Below are 22,044 nucleotides of genomic sequence, written 5' to 3' on the forward strand. Positions count from 1 at the left end.
AGGTGCATAATTGACTTAATTGATATTGTTGAGGACTATAGAATTAAAGATATGCATTAATACTGTTGGGAAAAATGAAGCCCATGTTCCTCCAACTATGACTTGTGTTGAACTAATTGTATAAATGAAGGGCAATCAAGTTTGAATTTTATGGTTTTATAAATCCAATTTTGTGTTCTTATTTGGTCTTCTATTGTCAGGTCTATACCGAATGGTATTATATAATACCATTCGGTATAGACCTGACAATAGAAAACCAGATAAGAACATAAAATCCAACCTGCATCGCCTTTCAGGGTCTGTGGCACAGTGGATAAAGGCATTGAGTTTCTATGGTTCCGGGTGAGCATTGTCTGAGGATAGCAGTTTCAATTTTACCCAAAGCAGGCCAGAGGATTAGTTGGCCAAAATGTGATGAGACAACAACTATGGAAGGCAGTAATTACTGAAGATACAGTTACAAGACACAGCATTCCTATCCCATCGCAATTAATCACCTGAAGAAGGTCAGGGGATGAATTGGCTGGAACATGGTGAAAAAACAACAACTATGAAGATGAGAAGGATAACTGTCCGCAAAAAAAGTAAATACACAAATTATGAAGTCTCATCTCAAAAGATTCCAAAACATAAAAATAAAGTAATATATTAAACTGGTGTTGACCGAAAGCTGTCCCTTTTGTTTCCCTTGTCGACTGTGGTCCTTATACTCTACTTGGTCCATTCATACTTACTAGATTTATGTTGTAATGCCTATGAATTCCCATTAATTACTTAAAAATTATTTCCTTTATAAAAATAAAACTGTTTGATTAGTTTACATAATTTTTGGAATATGAGATATTTGTTTTTAAGGGGAATTCTGGACAAGAACTAATGTTTTTAATAAATATGATTGTTAGTTTTTAACTAGTATCATTACTTGGTGTTGCCTGGGAAAAATGTATCTAAAATCTTTTTCTCTCTTTCTCTCGACTGGTTCACTGTGATAGAAAGCAGAAAAAGAAAAAATCAAACAAAGAAAGCTGACTGATTTAATTTCACTGTTTTTGAAACCATTATTAGCAATAATAAAAAAAAGAGACCTGTTTGTTTGTTTTTTTTATGTGGTTTAAGGAGGTTTAAAAGAAAGTTGAGTGTTTGTGTAGATTATCCATCTTTTGAACCAACACATTTCAGGTGAAAACATTATTACGTACTTATGTGCTATTAGTATAAATTCCAAAAATACGAAAATGATAAAATAGAAGATGTGCTAGATGTATTGGAAAAAAATTCACCCACACGTACATCTGAGATTGTGTGTTTCAAAATGGCAGACCCTTAATTTAAGCAAAGGTAGTCAGATACATTTTTCCCAGGCAACACCAAGTAATGATACTAGTTAAGAACTAACAATCACTTTTTCATACAGAATTGGTTGCTCAACTCTTCCACATTAAACAATCTAATAAAACTGGTAATTTGATAAATTCTATTTTTACTTGTGATTATCTTTATTGCATCATTTTAAAAAATGTTTTGGACTTTCTACTAATTTCTTCATGGCACGTAAGTACATAATAATGTTTTCACCTGAAATGCATTGGTTTAAAAGATCACCAATCTACGCAAGCACTGAAAGTTGTCACACATATTTTTTTAACTCTTCTATTTTCTTATCCAGAATCCTGGATAACATCGATTTATGACATTTTTTTTTTTTAGTTCACAAAGTTTTGTTTCATTTTCAGAAAATTTGGTTTGCAATGATAAATGCCGAAATCGAAACCAGCGCTTGATAAATGTGTTACGTTATTACACCAATAGAAACAAAGATACGTCGTCCATACAAGTCACATGCAAGAATGGCTTACAATTTACTGAGCCAATTTTTGACAAGGTAATTTTCTCATTCTCTTTTCTTTTAATATGTTGTTTTAATTGCAAGGAAATCTAGCATTGCCCAGTACCTTTCCATCAGTAACACTTTGACCCCCACTGGCATCAATTGAAATGAATGGCTCTCATCTTGGGGAGGCTTCATGTGTTGACAAGCTTCTGGGTCTGACTTTTACTCCTGATCTGAAATGGAACACATCAAATGCATTGCCAAGGTCGATGGAAAAATGGTGGAATCATTCTACCACTCCAGCCGATGCAATGCTCTACTTGTATGTCATAGGATGGAGTACTGTTGTCATATCTGGGCAGGAACTGCTAAAACAACCATATCCTGCCTTGACAGGGTTCAATATAGACTTTGTAGCCTAGTAGGGGATTTTACCTTTTCTTTTTCCTGCCATCTCTTCCCACAGAAGAAACATTGCGAGCCTGTCTCTGCTCTATCGTTATTTTTTTAGTAAGTGCTCGTCTGAGCTCCAATCTATGGTCTCTCCTTGCCAAACTTCAAAATTAAATAACCTGAAAAGTTGATATGCCATAAAACAAAACAAAAAAGAATTTTTTAATTCACCGTAAGTGCATTAAAGCAACTTCCTTCAAAAGAGGAAGCTTTTAGGGAATATCAAATTCACTAATGGTTCCCAGTCACATGTATATTTCAGTTAGGGGAGATTATGACGTTAGATTTTTGTGGTTCTTCCGGGGGGAGGGGTGTTGATGACTGGTATTCCTAAACGGTCACTTGTATGCAGCATAATAATATTGACACACTGGTTCTCATTAGATCACCAAAGTTAAGCAATGTTGAGACTGGTCAGTACCAGATGGGTGACCATTTGGAAATACTATTTTTATGTCTCTGTAGGAGGATGTCGCTATTATAATTAAGACCTTTTATTTAATCACATTTTTGTACATGTTCTAATTTCAAGATTTTAATATCCTAATGATTAACCACAATGTTATATTTATTTTCTTGGATTTATGTTTTCTAGTTGCTTTCAATATCTACAGTCACCAAACTGTAAATAAAATTTAAAAATGAACAATGTAATATGGTGACAAGAATGGTGGCTGGTGCAACATTTAAGAGCTCTAAATCTTTTTTCCTTGAGTACAGGAGGCTTCAAGGCAAGCTCATCCTTGCCTACAACATCTTTCGTGTACAGTGTGGCCTGGACCCAGAACCTGTTCTTCACCCCTGCACCGGATCATGGGCTCCGTGAACACGTGATAAAGTACCTTTGACGGTTCCAGAGGCTTTGACGCCAAACAGGGTTCTTTCTCTATGGAACCAGCTACCGAATGAGGTTGTAAACCAGCTGATACTACAAGGTGGTCTACACTGGTTGGACTGCCACGGTTTTCTCCCTTTATAATTTCTCTTTGTATATAGCTCCCTAAATTCTCACTGACTTTTTCCCCTTGTAAATGGCGATTGCTTGTGTGTTTATTCTTTGCCAATTAAATGAATGAATGAACATGTATGAAATAAGGTATCTGTTTCTTGTTCAGAATTCCCACTACATAAATTTAAAAAAATAGGTATGATGTACGTATCCATGATGAAACAAAAATATTATATTCTGAAATTTATGTAAATTGATCGAGTAGTTTTTTTTCTATAAAGAATATAATTTTTAAGCAATTAATGGAAATTTGTAAACATTACAACATAAATCTAGTAAGTTTGTATTATTGTTAAGTTATCTGCCTTTGGTTTTTGTCATTTTTTTCAAAATAGCAGGTAAGACAGTCATTCCTCTGATACTCCAATTTGATATTCTTATTTAAAAATAAAACTAATGGGAATTCGTAGACATTACAACATAAATCTTGCAATCTTAAATTATTGAGTTATCTCCCTTTGCATTTTTTTTATTGTTTTCAAAATAGTGGACAAAACAATTGTTCTTCCGTTACTAATAAAATTTGATTTTGTTATTTAGAAATAAAATTACTTGATGAATTTTGGACAAAAACAAGGTTTGCTGTTGTGAGATATTTAGCTATATATATTGCAAGTTGTTGGTTTTTTTTTTTTTTTGTCGTTCTTCAGGTTCTTGTTGATGTACCTTGCAATTCAGATAGACATGTTGCTCTCAATGAAGACAACAATCTTTTCAAACCAGGACGAATCGAAGAACGTATCCATCTTCCTAAATTGCAATCTGATCTTCTCGTGTAAGTATATTATTTCTTACAAGTGTGGGGAGACATTAGTATTTTTAGTATAGCAGAATGGAACATAAATGCTATATGAAATAGTGAACAGATCAGTTACATAGGAAGGCATCTAAATTTAAGTCTCCTGTGAGTATAAATATGTGGTGTAACTGAGTAACGGTGGGAGTACTTAGTGGATAGAGGGAGGAATGGGAACTACTTTCTCTGTAGATTATGATGATGATATTCCTATGATTAAATTTAATGTTTTAATAATATGAATTAATGTGTATAAAATGTCCCTCTATCGTTAAATAAGTTACTGTTAATAGTGTAAACATAATAAATTTGTATATGCCATCTGGTGTTGTAAACCTATGGTATTTTGGTCCAGAGGGGAAAAACTGCGCCTTTTATTATATATAGGGATTTTGAAGTTATTTAATATAGGAATCTTATAAATTTTTTATATTCTCTGAGTGTGGTTATATGTTTATCTGATAAGACATCACATGAATTTAAGACTGAATAATAGGAGTTATCTCCCTTAAATTTGAAAATAAGCAAAGAAATAAAAAAATTAGAAACTAAAATGACTTCACTACATTCCTAGTAGATAAAACTAATGATATTATTTGGATTTTTTAGATTACTGCTCCCATTTTGAGTGTTATTTTCGCAATATTTCGGTTGATATAACCTCAGACCTTCTTCAGGTGTATGTTATCGAACTCGCAAACCTTTCTGTTAAACTTAGGAATCTACATAGAATTTTGAACAGCACACTTTATTTAATCTACAGGGGTAGCATGCTCTCGTTCCATCAGACATTATTGGATAGAAATATTTCTAAGTAGTTCACAATTGTATTTTGAGTGTCACCTGTAGTGAGAATTGAACGTTCAACCTCCCGAATAGTGTAACTTTACAACTGAATTTCACCAAGTACTTTATCTACTACACCATGGTTCTTGTGGACAAGATACACCTGAAGAAGGTCGAAGGTTACATCGACTGAAAAATTGCGCTCAAGATGAGAACAGTAGTCCAAAGAATCAATATAATACGAATAATCAATCCTCATCTCAAAAAATTCCGAAACGTAAGTATGGCCATCGTTAGAATGTGCCTGCTGTAAGGAAACAGTGGCACACAAGTCTAGAACCAATTGAGTGTCAGGCAGAGATGATTATGCAAATTTGTTGGGAGTCCAAAATGACTGAATTAAAGGAGATGGATTTTTTGGTTGGAAGTCATTTTTATTTTTGATGCCATGTCATGTGTGTTTTGGACGATTGTCGTTTATCTTTATTGGTGGTGAAAGGAAGAAAGGAAAAGTGTGACTGTCTTTGTTGTGAGTGAAGAAATGAAAATAATTTCGAACAATTTTTCAACTAAATAATTTACATGACTGAAATAGCAATTAATTAACTAAATATATCTTTCAGAATGTTTGTTATTTACCTGCCTACCAGGTTGGATGTGACACAAGGTTGGGCTTATTCTGAATGTGTTTTCTAAAACATATGTATCTATATCTTTTGTATTTTGAAAAGCGTATACACCTGATATACTTGAACAATCTGATATGGAGATCTTTCTTTCAGAGCTGGAATCAAAAGCTGTAAACCAGGCGGATCAGTTGTCTACAGCACGTGCACTTTGTCATTTTCTCAAAATGATGGAGTTATTCAGTCGGCATTTGAAACCATCTGGACAGAGACGAATATTAATATAGTCGTGGAGGATATGCAACCACTTTTCAGCCGTTTCCGGAACACTTTTAACTTCTTCCCAAAATGCAGGTTTGGTCAACTTGTGCTGCCTAAACTCTCTTCAAATTTTGGTCCGATGTATGTATGTAAAATAAATCGTCTACAATAACATTCTGTTTCTTTGTTGTTTTCTGTTAAATCAGCTGCATATAACCAGCCTTGCATATTCAAAACATATTGCTGAGTGGAGGGATTAGTCACATACAATTTAAGATACACTGAATATATCCTAACTTGTTACGAAAAGTGACAACATGTTGGATTTAGAGAAGCCTAAAATATATCTTGGTTTATGAAAATCAAACACAAAGTAACGTTCATAGCTTAAACGGGAAATAACTGTCAAAGCTTAAATAAATAAGCTTACTTTATGTTTTAAATGCAACTGCTGTCACCTATTAATAATTGAAAATAAATTAAATATAAATTAAATTATAAATAAAATGCGTCAACTTTAAATAATAGTTCTAAATATAGCAATTAAAACGATTCTATTATAACAAACAATTAATAAAATCGAACTAATTAGTAAAATAAATTTTCTTTAATGTAATATGCAAATGAAGTTACTCATTGAATGTAGATTTTTTTTAATAAATAGTATATATAGATATTATACTGGAATAAAAGTGTATATAAGTTTGTTCTTAGTTGTTAGAAATTTTTTTTATTTCTAACGCGCCTTTCTTCTCTTGGTTCCTTGTTATCCGAACAACTTGGTTAATTTTAAGAAAGAATAACACAATAAAATTCTTGTATTTAAAATAACGTATATTTACAAGTAAAGGTTAAAGTTTCCAAAACAGTTGTTCTGGAGGAGTTTCTGTTTGTTGCAGAAAAAGAGAGTAATTTCTGAGAAGTGCTTGCTGTTAATCTTTTTTTCTTTTTTATTGTTGCAAGCAACTCCAAGTAATAGTGAGTAATTTGCATAAGTGGCTTTATGCAAATTACCTTACAAAGTTTGAGTACAAATAATTCTAACATAGTATGAAAATTAATTTTTGAAACTGGGTACCTTTTGTACATATTAATTTAATTGTGAACAAACAAACAGACAGACAAGAATACAACTTTATTATAATACAAGATTCAAACAAGCAAGGACAGCCGGATGGTCCACAGAGGTTTATAATTATTAAGATTTAAAAGTGAGACAGGATACGGTAAACAATTGGATTTCCATACAAACCTCTTGATCACAGTGAAAAGATACAAACTCTGGTGGTATGTGTAACTTCCTGCCAGCCATGAAAGAAAAAGGGTTGCCGCTTCATATTGATGTTATCGATTTTATTTAAAAAATACTGTGAAAACTACAAAGGAAGAAATAGCTAGCATTCAAAAAGAAGATGAAAACATTTTAATAGAAAAGAAAACACAAGGAGGAAATGAACAAATTTTTAAAAAAAGAGGGGGAAGTTATAATTGGAACATAGCACACAAAGTACACATGAAAAATTCAGCATAGCCATAGGATAGCTGACTAGCGAAAATATTAGTAGCAGTAACCATCTTAGCACATATGCAAATTAAGCAAGTATGCACGCGCTAACATCAATGGAAGGAGGAGCAAAAAAAAAAAGGAGAAAAAAAGAACAGCACGTAGTTGAACAAAAAATAAGCAAAGTGCATGTCGGGGAAGATGGACATGTGATGTCAAGGGTGAGAAAGTGCTGACTATGGTTGGTGTCAGATGGCGGGAAGAGAGACTTTTAAAAAGCACATGTAATATGGCAGAGCATTGTAAAACATGGATGAGGGGAAAAAACTTTTGAAAGATAATGAAATGCGTTATTATTGGAAGAACCACAAATAAATGCATTTCTTTTGTGTTAAAAAAAATGCAGAGTCGAATTTTCCTTTCTCTTTCTTTTTTTTTTGTTTGTTTCTTTTGCGACAATACCAGACAACATGTGGGTCTGAATTGTTAAAATGTAAAAGCACGGTTAAGTTGTAACAGACGCATTACATAATTACCATGTTGTCTCTGCTAGCAGTAGTTAGAATGAGACAATGAATGATATTTGTTCCTTGATCTCATTTCCTGTTTAAATCTCGCAATAAATAAAGGGGTAATTTAATACAAAGGGTTATCAAATTATGGAAACAATTCTAATGTCTAGTTATGTACTTTAAATATATGATGAAAATGCATATAATAATCATAACTCACTAAAAAGTTTAATGACTGTTAGAGTAAGCAAATAGCACATAATTAACAGGCTTGCCACAACAATTTTTTGAGAGACATTGCAGTGTGTTAGAAAGAAAGGCAGATACCAAAAAAGATAGGACAACATGTCAAAGAAGACAAACCTAAAGTTTAGTGACACGCTTGGAGAGTAAAAAGTGGACCTTGAGTTTACTTTCAGCACCATTGGAACTCTTCCTTCCCTTATTTTGACCTTTAATTCTTACATTCCATAAACAATGTTTTTGACAAAGGGGAAGAATTGCTGTTTGCTGGCTCAGAATCTATTCATATAACACTTATCGTTTGGCATTTGTCCAGAATTTCCCCACCTTAACAAACAAACAAAACAGAAAAATCTGTATGATGTAGATACCTGTGACGAAATGGTTTGTCTAACTGATTGCCATTCAATAAAAAGACTTTACTACTTTATACTAATGTTACCAGTTTTATTCAATAAGAACTTAATGATATTGGCATGACATATAATTAACAGCGCTTGCCGTAACAATCTTGTAAGAGACATTGCAGAGGATGAAGAGAGACAGTGTTAAACCACGTACTCGTCTGGTCAAAACAATTGCTGACCCCAACGTTGTGTGTTATGGATTTCTTCTCTTCCATCTTCTCTTCTGGCCATGTTGTCGTTTCTCATATTGGCAGTGGCCGAGGGATGTGCAATGGCTCTGGGTGCATGTGTTACACCATCATTGAAAACGAATATCTGAACATTAAGGTTCACATCTACATAGTCTATCAAGGCCTCTCTGCCGTTGGTTGATATAAGCTCATCTCGATTTGCTTTCAGCCATGACCTGTGTTCTACTGTGTCTAACTGGAGATTTTTGTCAACTGTCTGTAAACTGTTCCAAACTGTCGTAAACAGTCGCAAAACTCATTGTCACTCCTAAAACAGCCCCAAAACTAACTCTAATACATCTAATATTTTTGTCTATTTTTTTTTTTTATCTACCATGCCTTGATTAACAATCCTATTTTACTTTTCTTTTGTATTCCTTGGTGGACAACTTCCTATACCTTTATTCTGCTGATAAACTTATTTCCTTTGTTTTTGTTACTTTTTCTTCTTTTTTTTTCCCTAACACTTGGAAGAGAGTGGGGGCATTGACAGACATCAAAAGAGATAGGATAACATCTCAAAGTAGACAAACATAAAGTTTGGTAACACTCTTGGAGATTAGAAAGTGGAACTTTAGTTTACTTTTAACACCATCATAGTTGTCTCCCTTCCTTTGTTTTAACCATTAGACCTTACATTTCATTAGCAATGTTTCTGATAAAGGGGGAAGAATGTTTGTTTCTGGGTTGGAATCTATCCATATAACACTTATTATTGAGTTCTTTTGCAGAATTCCCTCTCCTGAAAAAAAAAACAAATGTCTGTATGATGCACATACCGTGTTGGAAAGAAAATATCATGCACCAAAAATCATATAAATTGATAAAGTAATTTTATATTTAAATAAGAAAATCAAACTTTATGGCTAAGGCATGAGCGACGATCTCACACCAGCCTTTTGAAAATGGTCTCTTGTTGAAGAGGGAAACTTCAAATAATTCAAATTTTCGAGATTTTAGAAAGCCGTTCTTAACATGGGAAGGGGGGGGGGGCATTGGAAAAATTCAAAGTTGCTTCTAAAAGATTTTCTTTATAAAGAATAAAACTACTTGAACAATTTACATGATTTCTAAGTTATAATGTTTTCTTTCCGTCACAGGTACCTACATCATACATGGCCTTTTGGTCAAGATCAAAGTGTAGTATCTTTTCCGACAGATGCTGCACTTAAGATAATTTGTACCAGTCAATGGAGGGGAAACCCTCTATACTGGGACAATTATTATTTTTGGTAACCAGAGTGCCCCCTTTTTGCCTACTTTTAGGGGAGCTGGTTTTTACCTCACATTAAAAACGGCCTTGTGCCTAATTTGCTCAGTGGGGGAGCAAATAAATACCATCTGTTCTTCAGATGCTGCACTTCATTTTCTTGTTCTCTTTCGGTGGAGGAGAAATCCTTCACGACTGAGACAATTTTTATTTTTGTACCTTTTCTCCACGTTAAAAAACGACCCTGGTGTCTAACTCTGTCCCGTGGGGAGGTATAGTAAATAGGTACATCATACAGATTTTTCTTTATATTTGTTTCTTTTTCATAGGGGCAGGGGGAATTCTGGACACATACCTATTGTTGGCTAGTCTTTGACCTTGGAGTAGTGTTTTTTTTAAGCTTCTTACATCAAGTGACTTCATACATTTTCTATAGTGATTTTCATAAAAAAACGTCAAAAAGGAATGAAGAATCTTGGTTGACAGGTCATCTGTGATGTTAGATATATTCAGTGAATGAAATAAACACTTGAAGATAATTGACTTTTATTTGACTTCTGAGTATGGCTGTTTAATATCTAGGCTGTGTGTATCAAGAAATCATTTTGACAAAGATTTACACCAGACAACAAATGCAAAGAAACAACAAAATAATTATCAAATGTACCGAAAGGTCATATTAATAAAACATTATTAACATAGCATCATGTTTAATACCTAGATGATATCTACGGAGAAATCATTTTGACAAAACACATACACCTAGTCACAACTGTGAAAAGAAAAAATCAACTTAATTATCAAATGTATAAAAAGGGTATTTTGAATATAAATTATGAAACTGATACACACACACTTGCATGGTCAAAAACAACAAACTTGATCAATTGTCAAAAAGAAAATAAGTTAAAAGTATGATATTGGAAAAGTCATTTTCAGCAAAAGTTTACACAGGTGTAAGTCAGGTCAATTCAGTGAAATGACGATGGTCAAATAAAACACCCTTGGGGTGTGGCTACAGTGACAATGCTGTTCCAAAGGGGCATTTCAGGTAGTCACAAATGGTTATATAATAACCAAAAAAGATTTCAAAGTTGGTTGACAATTTGGGCTCAAGAAGAATCAACCCTTTGAATTCTTGTGCATGAATCTTTCTCCTAACAACCAACTATCCATAACCGTCACCGACAATAAAAATATATTGATATATTTTCATATATCAGTGTGTTACCATTCTTTTAAATGCAGCAGAAATACAATACTGCTGTAGAAATAAAGACAAACCCAAACAATGCTCTCCTATGATCTACATGTAGTCATTACTGGGTTCACCTAAACACAAAAGCTTTTATCCACAAAATGCAATACATATGAATCAGTTATGATACTGTGATTTGCTGGAGTCTGTTTTTCTGGTATTAGTTTTCTCTTATGTAATCAAGTACTTATAAGACGGACCACATGAAGGATGTCAACATCTATAATATAATTCTCACCCGCCTGTTTAAATGTATGTATGTATGTATGTTTGTATATCTGCCTAAAATGAACCTTTTTAGGGGTCAATGGCCAACTAGCACCGTGTGTGTTTGTGTGTATGTATGTGTGTGTTGGGGTGGAGAGGGCTTCTGTAAGCCGTGATGAAGGCAACCTTTCTAGGAGAAGCAAATCTCTGATTTAAAAAACCATAAAGCGGGAGACCGGTACCCGCATTAAGCTGGTCTGCAGTTTTTGTTCCTGACTATCTTGCTCTTGCTTGCTGCTGGATCTCAACATTTTGAACCAAGAGAGAGACTTAGCTGTCGTATAAAGCTAAGACTCTGTAACATCATCTGTGTATAGATAGTCTCTCAGGCATTTGTCTATTAAAATGGTCCTGTGGCAATGGAAGTCATTTTTGGGCTCATGGACTTTAAGTGTTTGAGGGAGTGGCACTCGTCTGACAAGACGCTGCAATCATCATATCTGCCTAAAACTTTCGACAGAGGCGACTTATTTTCATGAGATTGATATCATTTTGAAGCTCGACCCTTCAGACGACAAATATTGAAAAATTGGCCAAAAACATTAATTCTTTTACCCTCAACTAGGCATTTTCTACAGGGAGGGGTCGCTTTTTTCGCCGATATTTTCGGGAGTCATCACCTCTTTTCGATTGTCTAGCCTTAATTTAAACCTACGTCACTTCCAGTTTGGCGATGGGCGCAACAGCTAACGCATCACATTTTTTTTTTTCACTTTGTTTTCTTCCTTCATGGTACAGGTTTGAGCCTGCCTTCCTGCCTACTACCACTTTTTCTTTTTTTTTTTTTGTTTAACACACACCTCCAAACACCCGAGCAACGACGGCCAACCACGCTAATTCCTAATAAAATCAACAGTACAGGAGTCATCAATCTGTGCCGATACTTCTATCAGCAACATGCGGACACTAAGTGCCATCCAGAAAACCTCCCTAGTGTGATGGGTGATAGGGGTGCATCATGACATGTGAATCCTTGCTATTCACACACCAATGATAAAGTAAACTCTACAACAATTGATGAGGCAGTTTTGATTTAATGGTAGGGAAGGCGTGACGACGAGTGAAATAAATGAAAATTATTTTTTACTCGCAGAGAGGCACCTGACATTGCTGGTCGTAAAATAAAACTTAATATATTTTAATTCATGCATATTTCGTATTTATTATTACAGAGCCAATTCTTTAATGAATATTGTATTGTACCTAATATATAGTACTGACTTAAAAGATAAAAACAATGATTTGGATGCCATCAGCTAGAATTGAAACCAAAACATTTAGCGCTCCATCTGCACTCGCTACCATTTGATTGGTTGGCTGTTTTTGTTTTATGGCATATCAACCCTTTTCAGGTTATTTAATGCCGAATCCAGTGATTTTGAAGAAGAATTTTTTAATAGAGTTTATTTGTTTTTTTTTTTTAAGTTGGTTTCTATTTAACCCATAGTTGGGATCCTAACAGGTACTACCGCTCCGGGTCAGAGTTGACCTGGGAGCAATGGTAATTAAAGGGTGGCTCCACACTCCCCAAAGCCCACAAGCTGGGGCCTCACCATCGGATATAGTTTAAGGTCACATCTAGGAACGCTACCATTTGAGCTAATCTGACAGACAGATAAGAAAGTTAAAAAATAAAACTTCTTTTAGCAATGATTAGTTTACACATGTGAAAACTAATAGAAATGTCAGCAAGTTGAAATGAATATTTTGCCGATTTCTGTACACGTTTTTCATCCATCCAAACATTTTACTCATTATAAACCATCCTTAGTGTATGGTCACTATTTTCTGTTAATTTCGGTGTTATGTGACCTGTAGTTTAAGAGTTTAGCAGTTAAATATTTACACACGGCCACACATACATTCATCTACTGTTTTATATATAGAAATTTTTTGATTGTTCAGACTACTACTCATCTTGATTGTAATTCTCTCAACGTTTTGGCCCATGTAACCTCCCATCTTCTTCAGATATATCTTCACAATGGTTCTTATTGCTGAATAGTGGAATGAATGTTTTTGTCAATTTTTGTAGACACAGGTTTGGCTTCAGGAGTGCTAGGACTTTATACCCTTCTCTCACTGGTCACCTTCCTCCCCCAACCTGCACACGTTGGACTACTTTGTTTGGTCATACTTTGAGAACATCACCAATATGACCTCTCATGACACCAAAGCCATCCACCGAGTATTCGCCGAGCTCCTGTTGGCACTTGTGGAAAAGGCACGCTCCCAGTTCTGAACCCATATCGAGGTGGTAATTGAGGCTGAAAGTGGTTACATTGAATAGATGTCAGCTGTACTACATAATCCTGTTACCTGAATTGATTTTTCAATAAAAGTTTTAAAATAAAGCTGTATTATTGTTTTCTTTAGGGGAAGAATTTTATCGTTCCACCCTGTAAATAATAAATGCTATCAATCATCATCCAAAAATTTAGAAACAGTATTTTTTTTATTTTTCAAATACAAATACAAAGGCTGCTGCAGCTATTCTTACATAATGAAAGGTAGAAAGTGAGGGATAACAAAAGCTTTAATTGGTTGAACAAGATCAGGTTATAAAAGAGGACGGTGAGCTACAAAGCTAGAGCAAAAGAGACATTGCGAGCTTGCCTCTGCTTTATCGTTATTTTCATGGCAAATGTTCATCTGAGCGCCAATCTATCATCCCTGCTGACCTGATTTTCACGGAAAACACTCATCTAGCTGAAACCACTATCAATAATTTTGCCCACTCTTTATCAGTACCTAAACCTAAGCGGAGGTTCCATGAACAAATCTTTTTCTTAGAAATCCATGCCTGTGCAACTTTGTTCCGTTTTCCTGCTTTCTAACTGACTATGATATGGTTGTCTTCAAGTCCAATGTGAACAAGTTCTTGAGCCATCCACTTAAGTAATCCAATTTACCAAATTTCCACTACTAACGATTACTACGATATTTTCCCATTAACTACTGTACACTCATTAACCCTTATCCTCGAGTGACCTCCAGGTCTTGATAAGTAGTGACTCTTTTATTAAAGAAAAAAAGGTGGCCATCAGGACAGTCTCATCATGAAAATGAAATAGACAGTGCAAGGCGCTTCTGCTGTATAATAGGGATGGAGTTTTTTTTTTAGATGACAGAGTACATATATACGATGTTGGTGAGGGAGAGAAGTCATTTATATGTATTACAGTTTCACAGAGGGTGTGATCAGTTCTTATAACACAGGAGGGGAGGGTAATCATTACTCATGATGGAGAGAGACATTACTCATGAGGAGTTATTCAAAGTTCATTAAAGATGATTACACATTACCTTAAATTGTTGAATTACGACACGAAGACGAGTTTTGCAAAAACATAACGATAACTTCTTTATTATCACATCGACCAGTCGAAGGATGATGACGTCAAGGAATTCAAAATCGTTTTTACATGTTTAATGTTCTACCCCCTTTGCCTCTAAGGGGGACCCTCCTCATGTCAGCTCTCTCCGGCTGACTGTGCTGACTTTGATCCGGACTCGACTGCCTGACTGTTCGACTACCCTTGATCTTCGACTGACTAGCTCCTATATTAAGAAATTCCCTTTCTGCTATGACGTCATGTATGGCTTTAAAACGTGATCGACTCACGTGGCCTAAACATACGTGGTTTGGCACATGTTTCCAAACCATTTCTGCAGACAAAGAAGTCTCAGTAACCTATTTTTCAACCTAAACTATTTTCAATATATTTCTAAATTGCATCATTCATTATTTTCTAGCTGACCTTTTTTTTTTAATTCAGTTTTCATAAAAACAGTTGAACAATTAAATTCTTTTTACAATATCTTTTTCCAAATAATAGCTACAATCTAACATTACCATCTGAATCTATTCTGAACCTGGCTTACACGGTTCAAATCTCGGTCTATCCCAATCTCATTTTCACTTATCCAATGTTCTTCTTACAAGAAAAGGGGTCCCTTGTTCTTGTAACACTTCTACACTAGCAAAACGAAATTTCGGAAATTGTAATACTGAATTTCACATGAAAACAATGGTATCTACGTATTCCTTGTATTTTTAAGATGATTATATCCAAAGATTACGAAAATCGATAAGGTAGACAATTATTTATTAAAGAAAATAGAAAATCAAATTGAAGAAAACAATCGTATTTGTTTATGTAAGACATAGGAGAGTTAAAAAAAGAGGTAATTTTCTGTTGCGATTTATTTTATAAAAACAAGTTGGCTGCAATTTTTCACCTGCTAACACGATTAAAATTATTCAGGTAATTTCGACTGCATAATTTGAAAGTTAATATTGTGATTTATTAGAATTGACAAAAATAATCAGTAGAAACCATTGTTTTTTATCTGAAAACTCTATTTGTCGACTAAAAAATTTTGTTCTGATAGTGTAGAAGCGCTGAGTGCAAAATCCCAAAATTTCTTAGCTCAATCCACAACTTGCCTAAGAGAATAGAATGTGGAACTTGGATTAACTTTTTGGTAACCTTGTAATTCTTGCTTCCCCTTTTTTCTCCTTTAGTTCTTACATTCCATAACATTGTTTCTGACAAAGGGGGAAAATTGCTATTTTCTGAATCTCACATATCTACCACTTATCACTGGCTAGACTTTAACCCTGTAGTAGTATTTTGAGCTTCTCACATCAAATGGCTTCATGCCTTGTCTGGAGCAATTTCCATTAAAAAAAAATAAAGACTGTTAATTTGTTTGTAATAAATCTATATATATTAAAAAACGATTTTATTTTATTCATTCACTCATCTCTAAAACAACTTCCAGCTCAGAAGAAAAACTAAAATGGCAATTCACACCTAGTTACGAGCAAAATATATCTGTGTAGTACTGTAGTATCTACACTTTATCTTTTCTGTCCTCGGTCAGTGAAGAAGAAATCCTTCTAGACTGAAGCAATCTTTTAGTTTGCCTCAATGTAGAATGCTAAATTTTGAAGAGCTGGATTTTTCCCCAGGTCTGCCCTCGTGGGGAGGCATATAAATAGGGATTCACAACCAGTTCACATGTGGTGTACAAAGTCACCAAATCATCACGAATTCATACCCAACACTGTGGAATGTGAATACATTAACTGTGATCTATGTTGGGATCCTACGTCAGTACATAGAGATTATGTTAACTAGTATCAATTTTAGTGAGGGTTACATAAGTCGGTGCTTTCGTTCAGTCTCAAGAGACAATGGACACCCCTTTAAGAGTAGCTGTGCATGTAATTGTGAGGCAAGGCTTGCACAATCTCCAACTATACCATTTCTGTAATGACCTGATCCTTGTTGATTGTGATGTAATGCTGATTCTGCGCAGTTCTAGGAGGTGTGCTCTCACTCACTCACTTACTCACACACACGCTCGCGCGCACGCAAATAAACAAACGTTTACTGATTTCAATTTCTCCGTGCATTTGCACAAAAATAAGTTCTTCTAGCAGTGACATAATTCCAAATATGCCCACGCGCTTTTCTCACAACAACAAAAGTAAAATGGACATATTTCTGGCGGACGTAGTTCAAGACAGTACCATGTAACGCAAGCGACCAATGAGAAAATTTAGAAGATTGTCTTTTTAACGCTTTTTCAAAAGCCAAATACCAACAGCAGCAATCTTGTGTTGGAGCCAGTTCAAAAAGTATTTAAACGCAACAAACATTCTTTCTTCCCCTTTTTCTTCTTCTCTTCTCGCTCCAACGTGACACGAGAACATACCTCTCGTTTTCATCTCATCGTTTTTCAAATCTGTTGAAACCATAATTACACACGCCATGCGGGCACCCAAAAATCACACTTATGCACACACTCACCCATTCCGTAAATTTTCTATAAGAATTAATAACAACGGACTACTTTCCTCATAGGACTTTTGAATAAGGCGAACTTTGCCAGCTAAAACACAAACCTTGAAATAAGGACATTTTTTTCACACAAGACTTTCACCTTCTAATCTTATTAATTTAACGAAGGACTTTCATCTAACATGACCTTTTAATCCTAATAATTCCACAAAGGATTTTTCACCTACTTTGAACATTCTAATCATTATGATTTCTCGATCGGACTTTGCTTGTTCATCTTGTTAATTTTGTTGAAAAATAAATGCGGTGCATTTTAAGCGAGAAAGAGGTGTTATTTTGTTTTATTCCTTTTTTTTTTATAATTTTGTTTGGGGCAGAGAAATTTAATTTCACTTAAACCTCTTTTCTCCTATAAAGGTTCACCCTCCCAGGCTTTGCCTTCTCTCTTTGAGAAGAGGGTAGTTTATTGCTAATTGCCTGAGACGCCCTTACCGGGGAATGCGGACGGGGTTGTCCAGACACTTTTTGCAGGTCAGAGTACCCTAATTAGGGGGCGCTGACTTCTCAATCCCACTTTACGACCCTGGTGTCACAATTCTTATCGTGCGAAAGAACAAAATACCCTCTCTCCCCTCGATAGGTGCGACCGACAATAAACTCCCCTGAAGGAGAAGTTAATACCTAGGAAAGTAGACCTCTTTAAACTGAACTGGAACATACTTCCTTGAAAGGATCAGCAGGCGCTTAGTTAGAAAGTTTTTCTTAACATTAGTCGATTAGAGTTGTCTCCCTTTACAACTGAGAGTCGTGTTTGTAAATCGCTGATGGCGATGCCACGTCTAATGAAATCATAAAAAAAAAAAAAACTAAAATAAATTTTTAAATATTAATTATTGTTTTAAGAGAAAACGCCACTCACTTTCTTCCCAGAAACGAATCCATTTATTGGAACAAGAACAAATATTATTTGTTTCTTTAACGCGTAACCATTCATTCCGACTAAAGACACGGTGAGTATTGTTGTCAATTAAAAAAAAAAAAAAGTGCTTGCCAAGTTGTTTCATTTTCATTGACATTCATTCGTTAGATTATATAACACTAATTAATAGTTACCTGGTTTAAATAAATGGGACAAAAGTGTTAGAGACATTGTACGTTTTTTATTAAATAAAACTGTACTCATGCTGAAATAATAATGTCATTATTTTGAAAGCCATTCTTAATATGGAGATAGGAGAGTATTTTGTAACTGTTCTGTACTTTCACTTAACAATTTAATATCGTAAAACTCGAATTTAACTTGAAAATACTATTTAATAAAAGCGCGCGGTACAATTAGTTCATAAACACCGTGTAACAAAGCGTTGCCGTTGCTTATTCATTCATGGCAGCAATTAAAAGTAAAGAAAATACGGAAAAGTCTGTATGATGTACTTATTAGAAAAACAAGGTATCATATTCCAAAAATTATATAAATGAATATATATATATTTTTTTTGTACTAGTGCACTTATTGATCCGTGCTGAAATAATAACGTTATTATTTAAAAGGCCATTCTTAACATGGGGAAGGGAGGGTGTTTTGTAACTATTCTATACTTTAACCTTACAATTGAATAAAAAACATAATAAAACTTTAATTAAACTTGGAAATACGATTTAAAAATAGCGCGGATCAGTAAGTGCACTGCACTAGCACTTTTTTTTTAACTAACAAAATCAATATTTACGATTTTTAGCGATTTTACTACTAAACCGTATTAAACATAAGACCGATTTTTTTACCTCGAGACTTCAATTTGAATCGTCTCCCTCTTATTTCCTCATGCTTGGCGGAAACACTCTGACTTGACTGGCTTAGTTGTAAAATTTGATTTTCTTGAAAAAAAAAAAAACTACTTGATCAAATTACATAATTTTGGGAATATGACATCTTCGTTTTGTAACGAATACAGACTTTTTTCTAATTCGAACAAGCATTAATAAAGTTGGTTACGTTAATATAACAACGTGTCGATTCAGAAGTATAGGCGACTCTAAGTGCGTGATGTCAGATGAAAACCTAGACTCGATGTGAAAATGTTCCGATTACCAAACCGGACTTCCTAGTTTAGTTTAAAATAAATCTTTAAAAAATATTTTTAAAAATCGGTAAATTTTTATCTAGTTTCCATTACCTTAACATTTTCCAGTAAAATGATGAATTTTTAGGTTTTCAGGTATGCGGAAAACGAATATCGCATGTCAATTTTCCGCAAATAAGTAGCTTTCCAGATATTAACCGATGCCATTTCTTATGTTATTGCTGGTGGTCATCTTGGTACGCACGCTGTGCGCAAGCACGTGCGTACCAAGATGGCCACGAGCAATAACATAAGAAATGACATTACTTAATATCCAGAAAACTACTTATTTGTGGAAAGCAAAAATCCGATATTCGTTTTCAGCATATCCGAAAACCCGTGAAAGTCGCCATTTTAAAGGATGAAACCAGGTAAAAATCAATAAACACATTGAAAAGATTTACATATTTTCTTTCTTGTCAATTTCCTTATTTATTTTAAACGAAAACAGGAAGCGCTCCAGACTGGAAAGTGGATCTTGTGTTTACTTTCGGCAGCCTCTGCTTCCCTTATTTTGTTTTTAATCTTCACATTCTAACAAAGAGGGAAGAATTGCCTGAATCTATTCCATCTAACACTTATTGTTGGCAAGTTTTTTAACCTTTTGATAATGTCCAAGATCAGTGCTCGGAAAAATCAAGCTATTGGAAGTGGACACGATTGATTATGAATCGTTACGGAATCAAGACATGAAAAACGGAACTATATATTTATTAAAAAAAAAAAAAAAAAAAAAAAAATTAACACTGCTTGTGTTATCACGAAACACACACACACACACACACACACACACACACACACACACACAAATGACTTTTAAACGACAAAAAAAACCTCTTGTATTATCAAATAATAAAACAAATATTTTATTCCAAAAAATTAATTTTGTTTTAACACTTGTTTTACGACGAAACAGAAAAACAATTATTTGATTATATAAATTATATATTATAAAGTTTTATTTAATGATATAAATTATATATATATTATAAAATCTCTTTAATATATTTTTTATTCTTAAATTGAAGGACTTTCACATGTTTTATCACTTAATGTTTTCATAAATTACCATAAAATGGTTATCTCCAAACTTTATAATGTATAAAACTTTAAAATATATGATTTATTTAATCGAATAATTTTATAATAAATGAAAATTAAATACACATGTAACTTTTAGTTTATGTCCATACAAACATTTTGAATTGTAAATAAGTCTCTTTAATTTAAGAATTTAGTTAAGATTTAAAAAAAAAAAAAGCTCAGTTTTAGGGATTAAATATTGATATTTCTTAGAATTTAATAAAAATAATTTAAATATTACTTTTTTCGGGCTATAAATTACGATATTGAAAATTAATAATAAAGGAAATTTTGTCAGTTAACGAGTTCCATATCAAACCGGAAGTTAATTGTTTTAGATGTTTTCTGCTAAAGTATTTTTTTCCTGGAGATACATATTTATATATGTCCTTTTTATAATATTTCACGCCAAAGTTAATTTATTGTTATATTTCACTTGAATAATAATCGAACAAAAACCTTAAAAAGATATAATGTATATTTATTTTTCCCCCCTATATTTTTAATGTTTTATAAGACCTGTTTTTCGAATATCAGCAGCAGCACGATGTTATATTCTCATTTTTTTTTTTTTTAATGTTTTGGTTATTTTATGATGTTCAGATCAAATATCGTCCATTTTATTCAGTGTAAAATAATGTTTATATGCACTTTAAACCATGATCTTTCTTCAATATAGAGTTAAAATTATGATGAATTAATTTCATTTTACTAGTTTTTACTTGTATTTTTTGTTATAGGTGTCGAAAATTAGTCTCATACCTACAGTTCTTACATCAAGTCGCTTCATGACTTGTCTGGAGCTATTTCCATAAGAAAAGAAAAAAATTAGATTAAAAAAATAATTTGTGGTATTAAAAAAAAATGTAAATGACATTTTTTTCTTTTGTCATTACTCATTTAATTTGTTAGCACAATTTAATGACTGTTAACAATCAATATGCAGAGAGAGATAAAAAGATTCAATGTGCACTGCTTGTTCAGTCGAAGACCTACCTTTAGAATGTTGACTTTTAAGGATACTAGCAGTTCCGTTCGGCTTTGCTCAGGCCCCTATGTACTGTTCATAACTTTACATTAAAAAGTGTGAATATGCAAGGTAATACCTTTCTATAATAATAGGCTTTCTTAACTACCAGAGAGAAAAGTTGGTAGAGACTACAGACGTCAAATTTCTTTTAACTTTGACCCCTTAACATTTATTGTTTTGGACTGAAATTAAATTAAAATGTTCGAACTATGTCCAAGTAGCCTACATTTAAAATTTCAAGTGTATAGATCCAAAATTGGCGGAGGAGTTTGGTAAAGTCTGTAAAGTTCAACTCTGTAAACTTTAACCTCTTGCCAGCCAAAATTTCGCCCTAAAACTAATTAAAAAGCTTGCTGTATATCTGAATATACTTTATGTAAAATTTCAAATGTTTAGACCCAGAATTGGCTTAATAGTTTGCTAGAAACCGCAAAGGTAAAATCTATTAAACTTTGACCCTTTGGAAGCCAAATTTTCAGCAAGAAAAAAAAAACGATTAAAAAGCTTGCCCTATGTCTGAATACACTTTATGTAAAATTTCAAATTTTTAGACCAAAAATTGGCTGAGTAATTTGATAGAGACCACAGAGGTCAATTTTTTA

General features: G+C 33.7%; 2 protein-coding genes across 2 annotated transcripts in view; both read left to right on the top strand.

Annotated features, from left to right (window-relative positions):
• Nucleotides 1–5,936, top strand: part of LOC145277027 (5-cytosine rRNA methyltransferase NSUN4-like) — a 31,007-nt gene extending 25,071 nt beyond the window's left edge. Inside the window, exons 4-6 of the mRNA XM_080128630.1 lie at nt 1,734–1,882; nt 3,944–4,068; nt 5,658–5,936. Coding sequence (XP_079984756.1) covers nt 1,734–1,882; nt 3,944–4,068; nt 5,658–5,934 — 551 coding nt within the window. The 3' untranslated portion in view covers nt 5,935–5,936. The remainder of the gene's footprint in view (nt 1–1,733; nt 1,883–3,943; nt 4,069–5,657) is intronic.
• Nucleotides 5,937–17,980: 12,044 nt separating this feature from the next.
• The window catches only part of LOC145277028 (uncharacterized), a 67,994-nt gene continuing 63,930 nt past the window's right edge, over nt 17,981–22,044 (top strand). Inside the window, exon 1 of the mRNA XM_080128631.1 lies at nt 17,981–18,216. The gene's annotated coding sequence lies outside the window, so the exon portion shown is untranslated. The remainder of the gene's footprint in view (nt 18,217–22,044) is intronic.

The sequence above is a fragment of the Euprymna scolopes genome, chromosome 5, assembly GCF_053919585.1.
Source record: "Euprymna scolopes isolate OS-2025 chromosome 5, ASM5391958v1, whole genome shotgun sequence".
NCBI lineage: Eukaryota > Metazoa > Mollusca > Cephalopoda > Sepiida > Sepiolidae > Euprymna > Euprymna scolopes.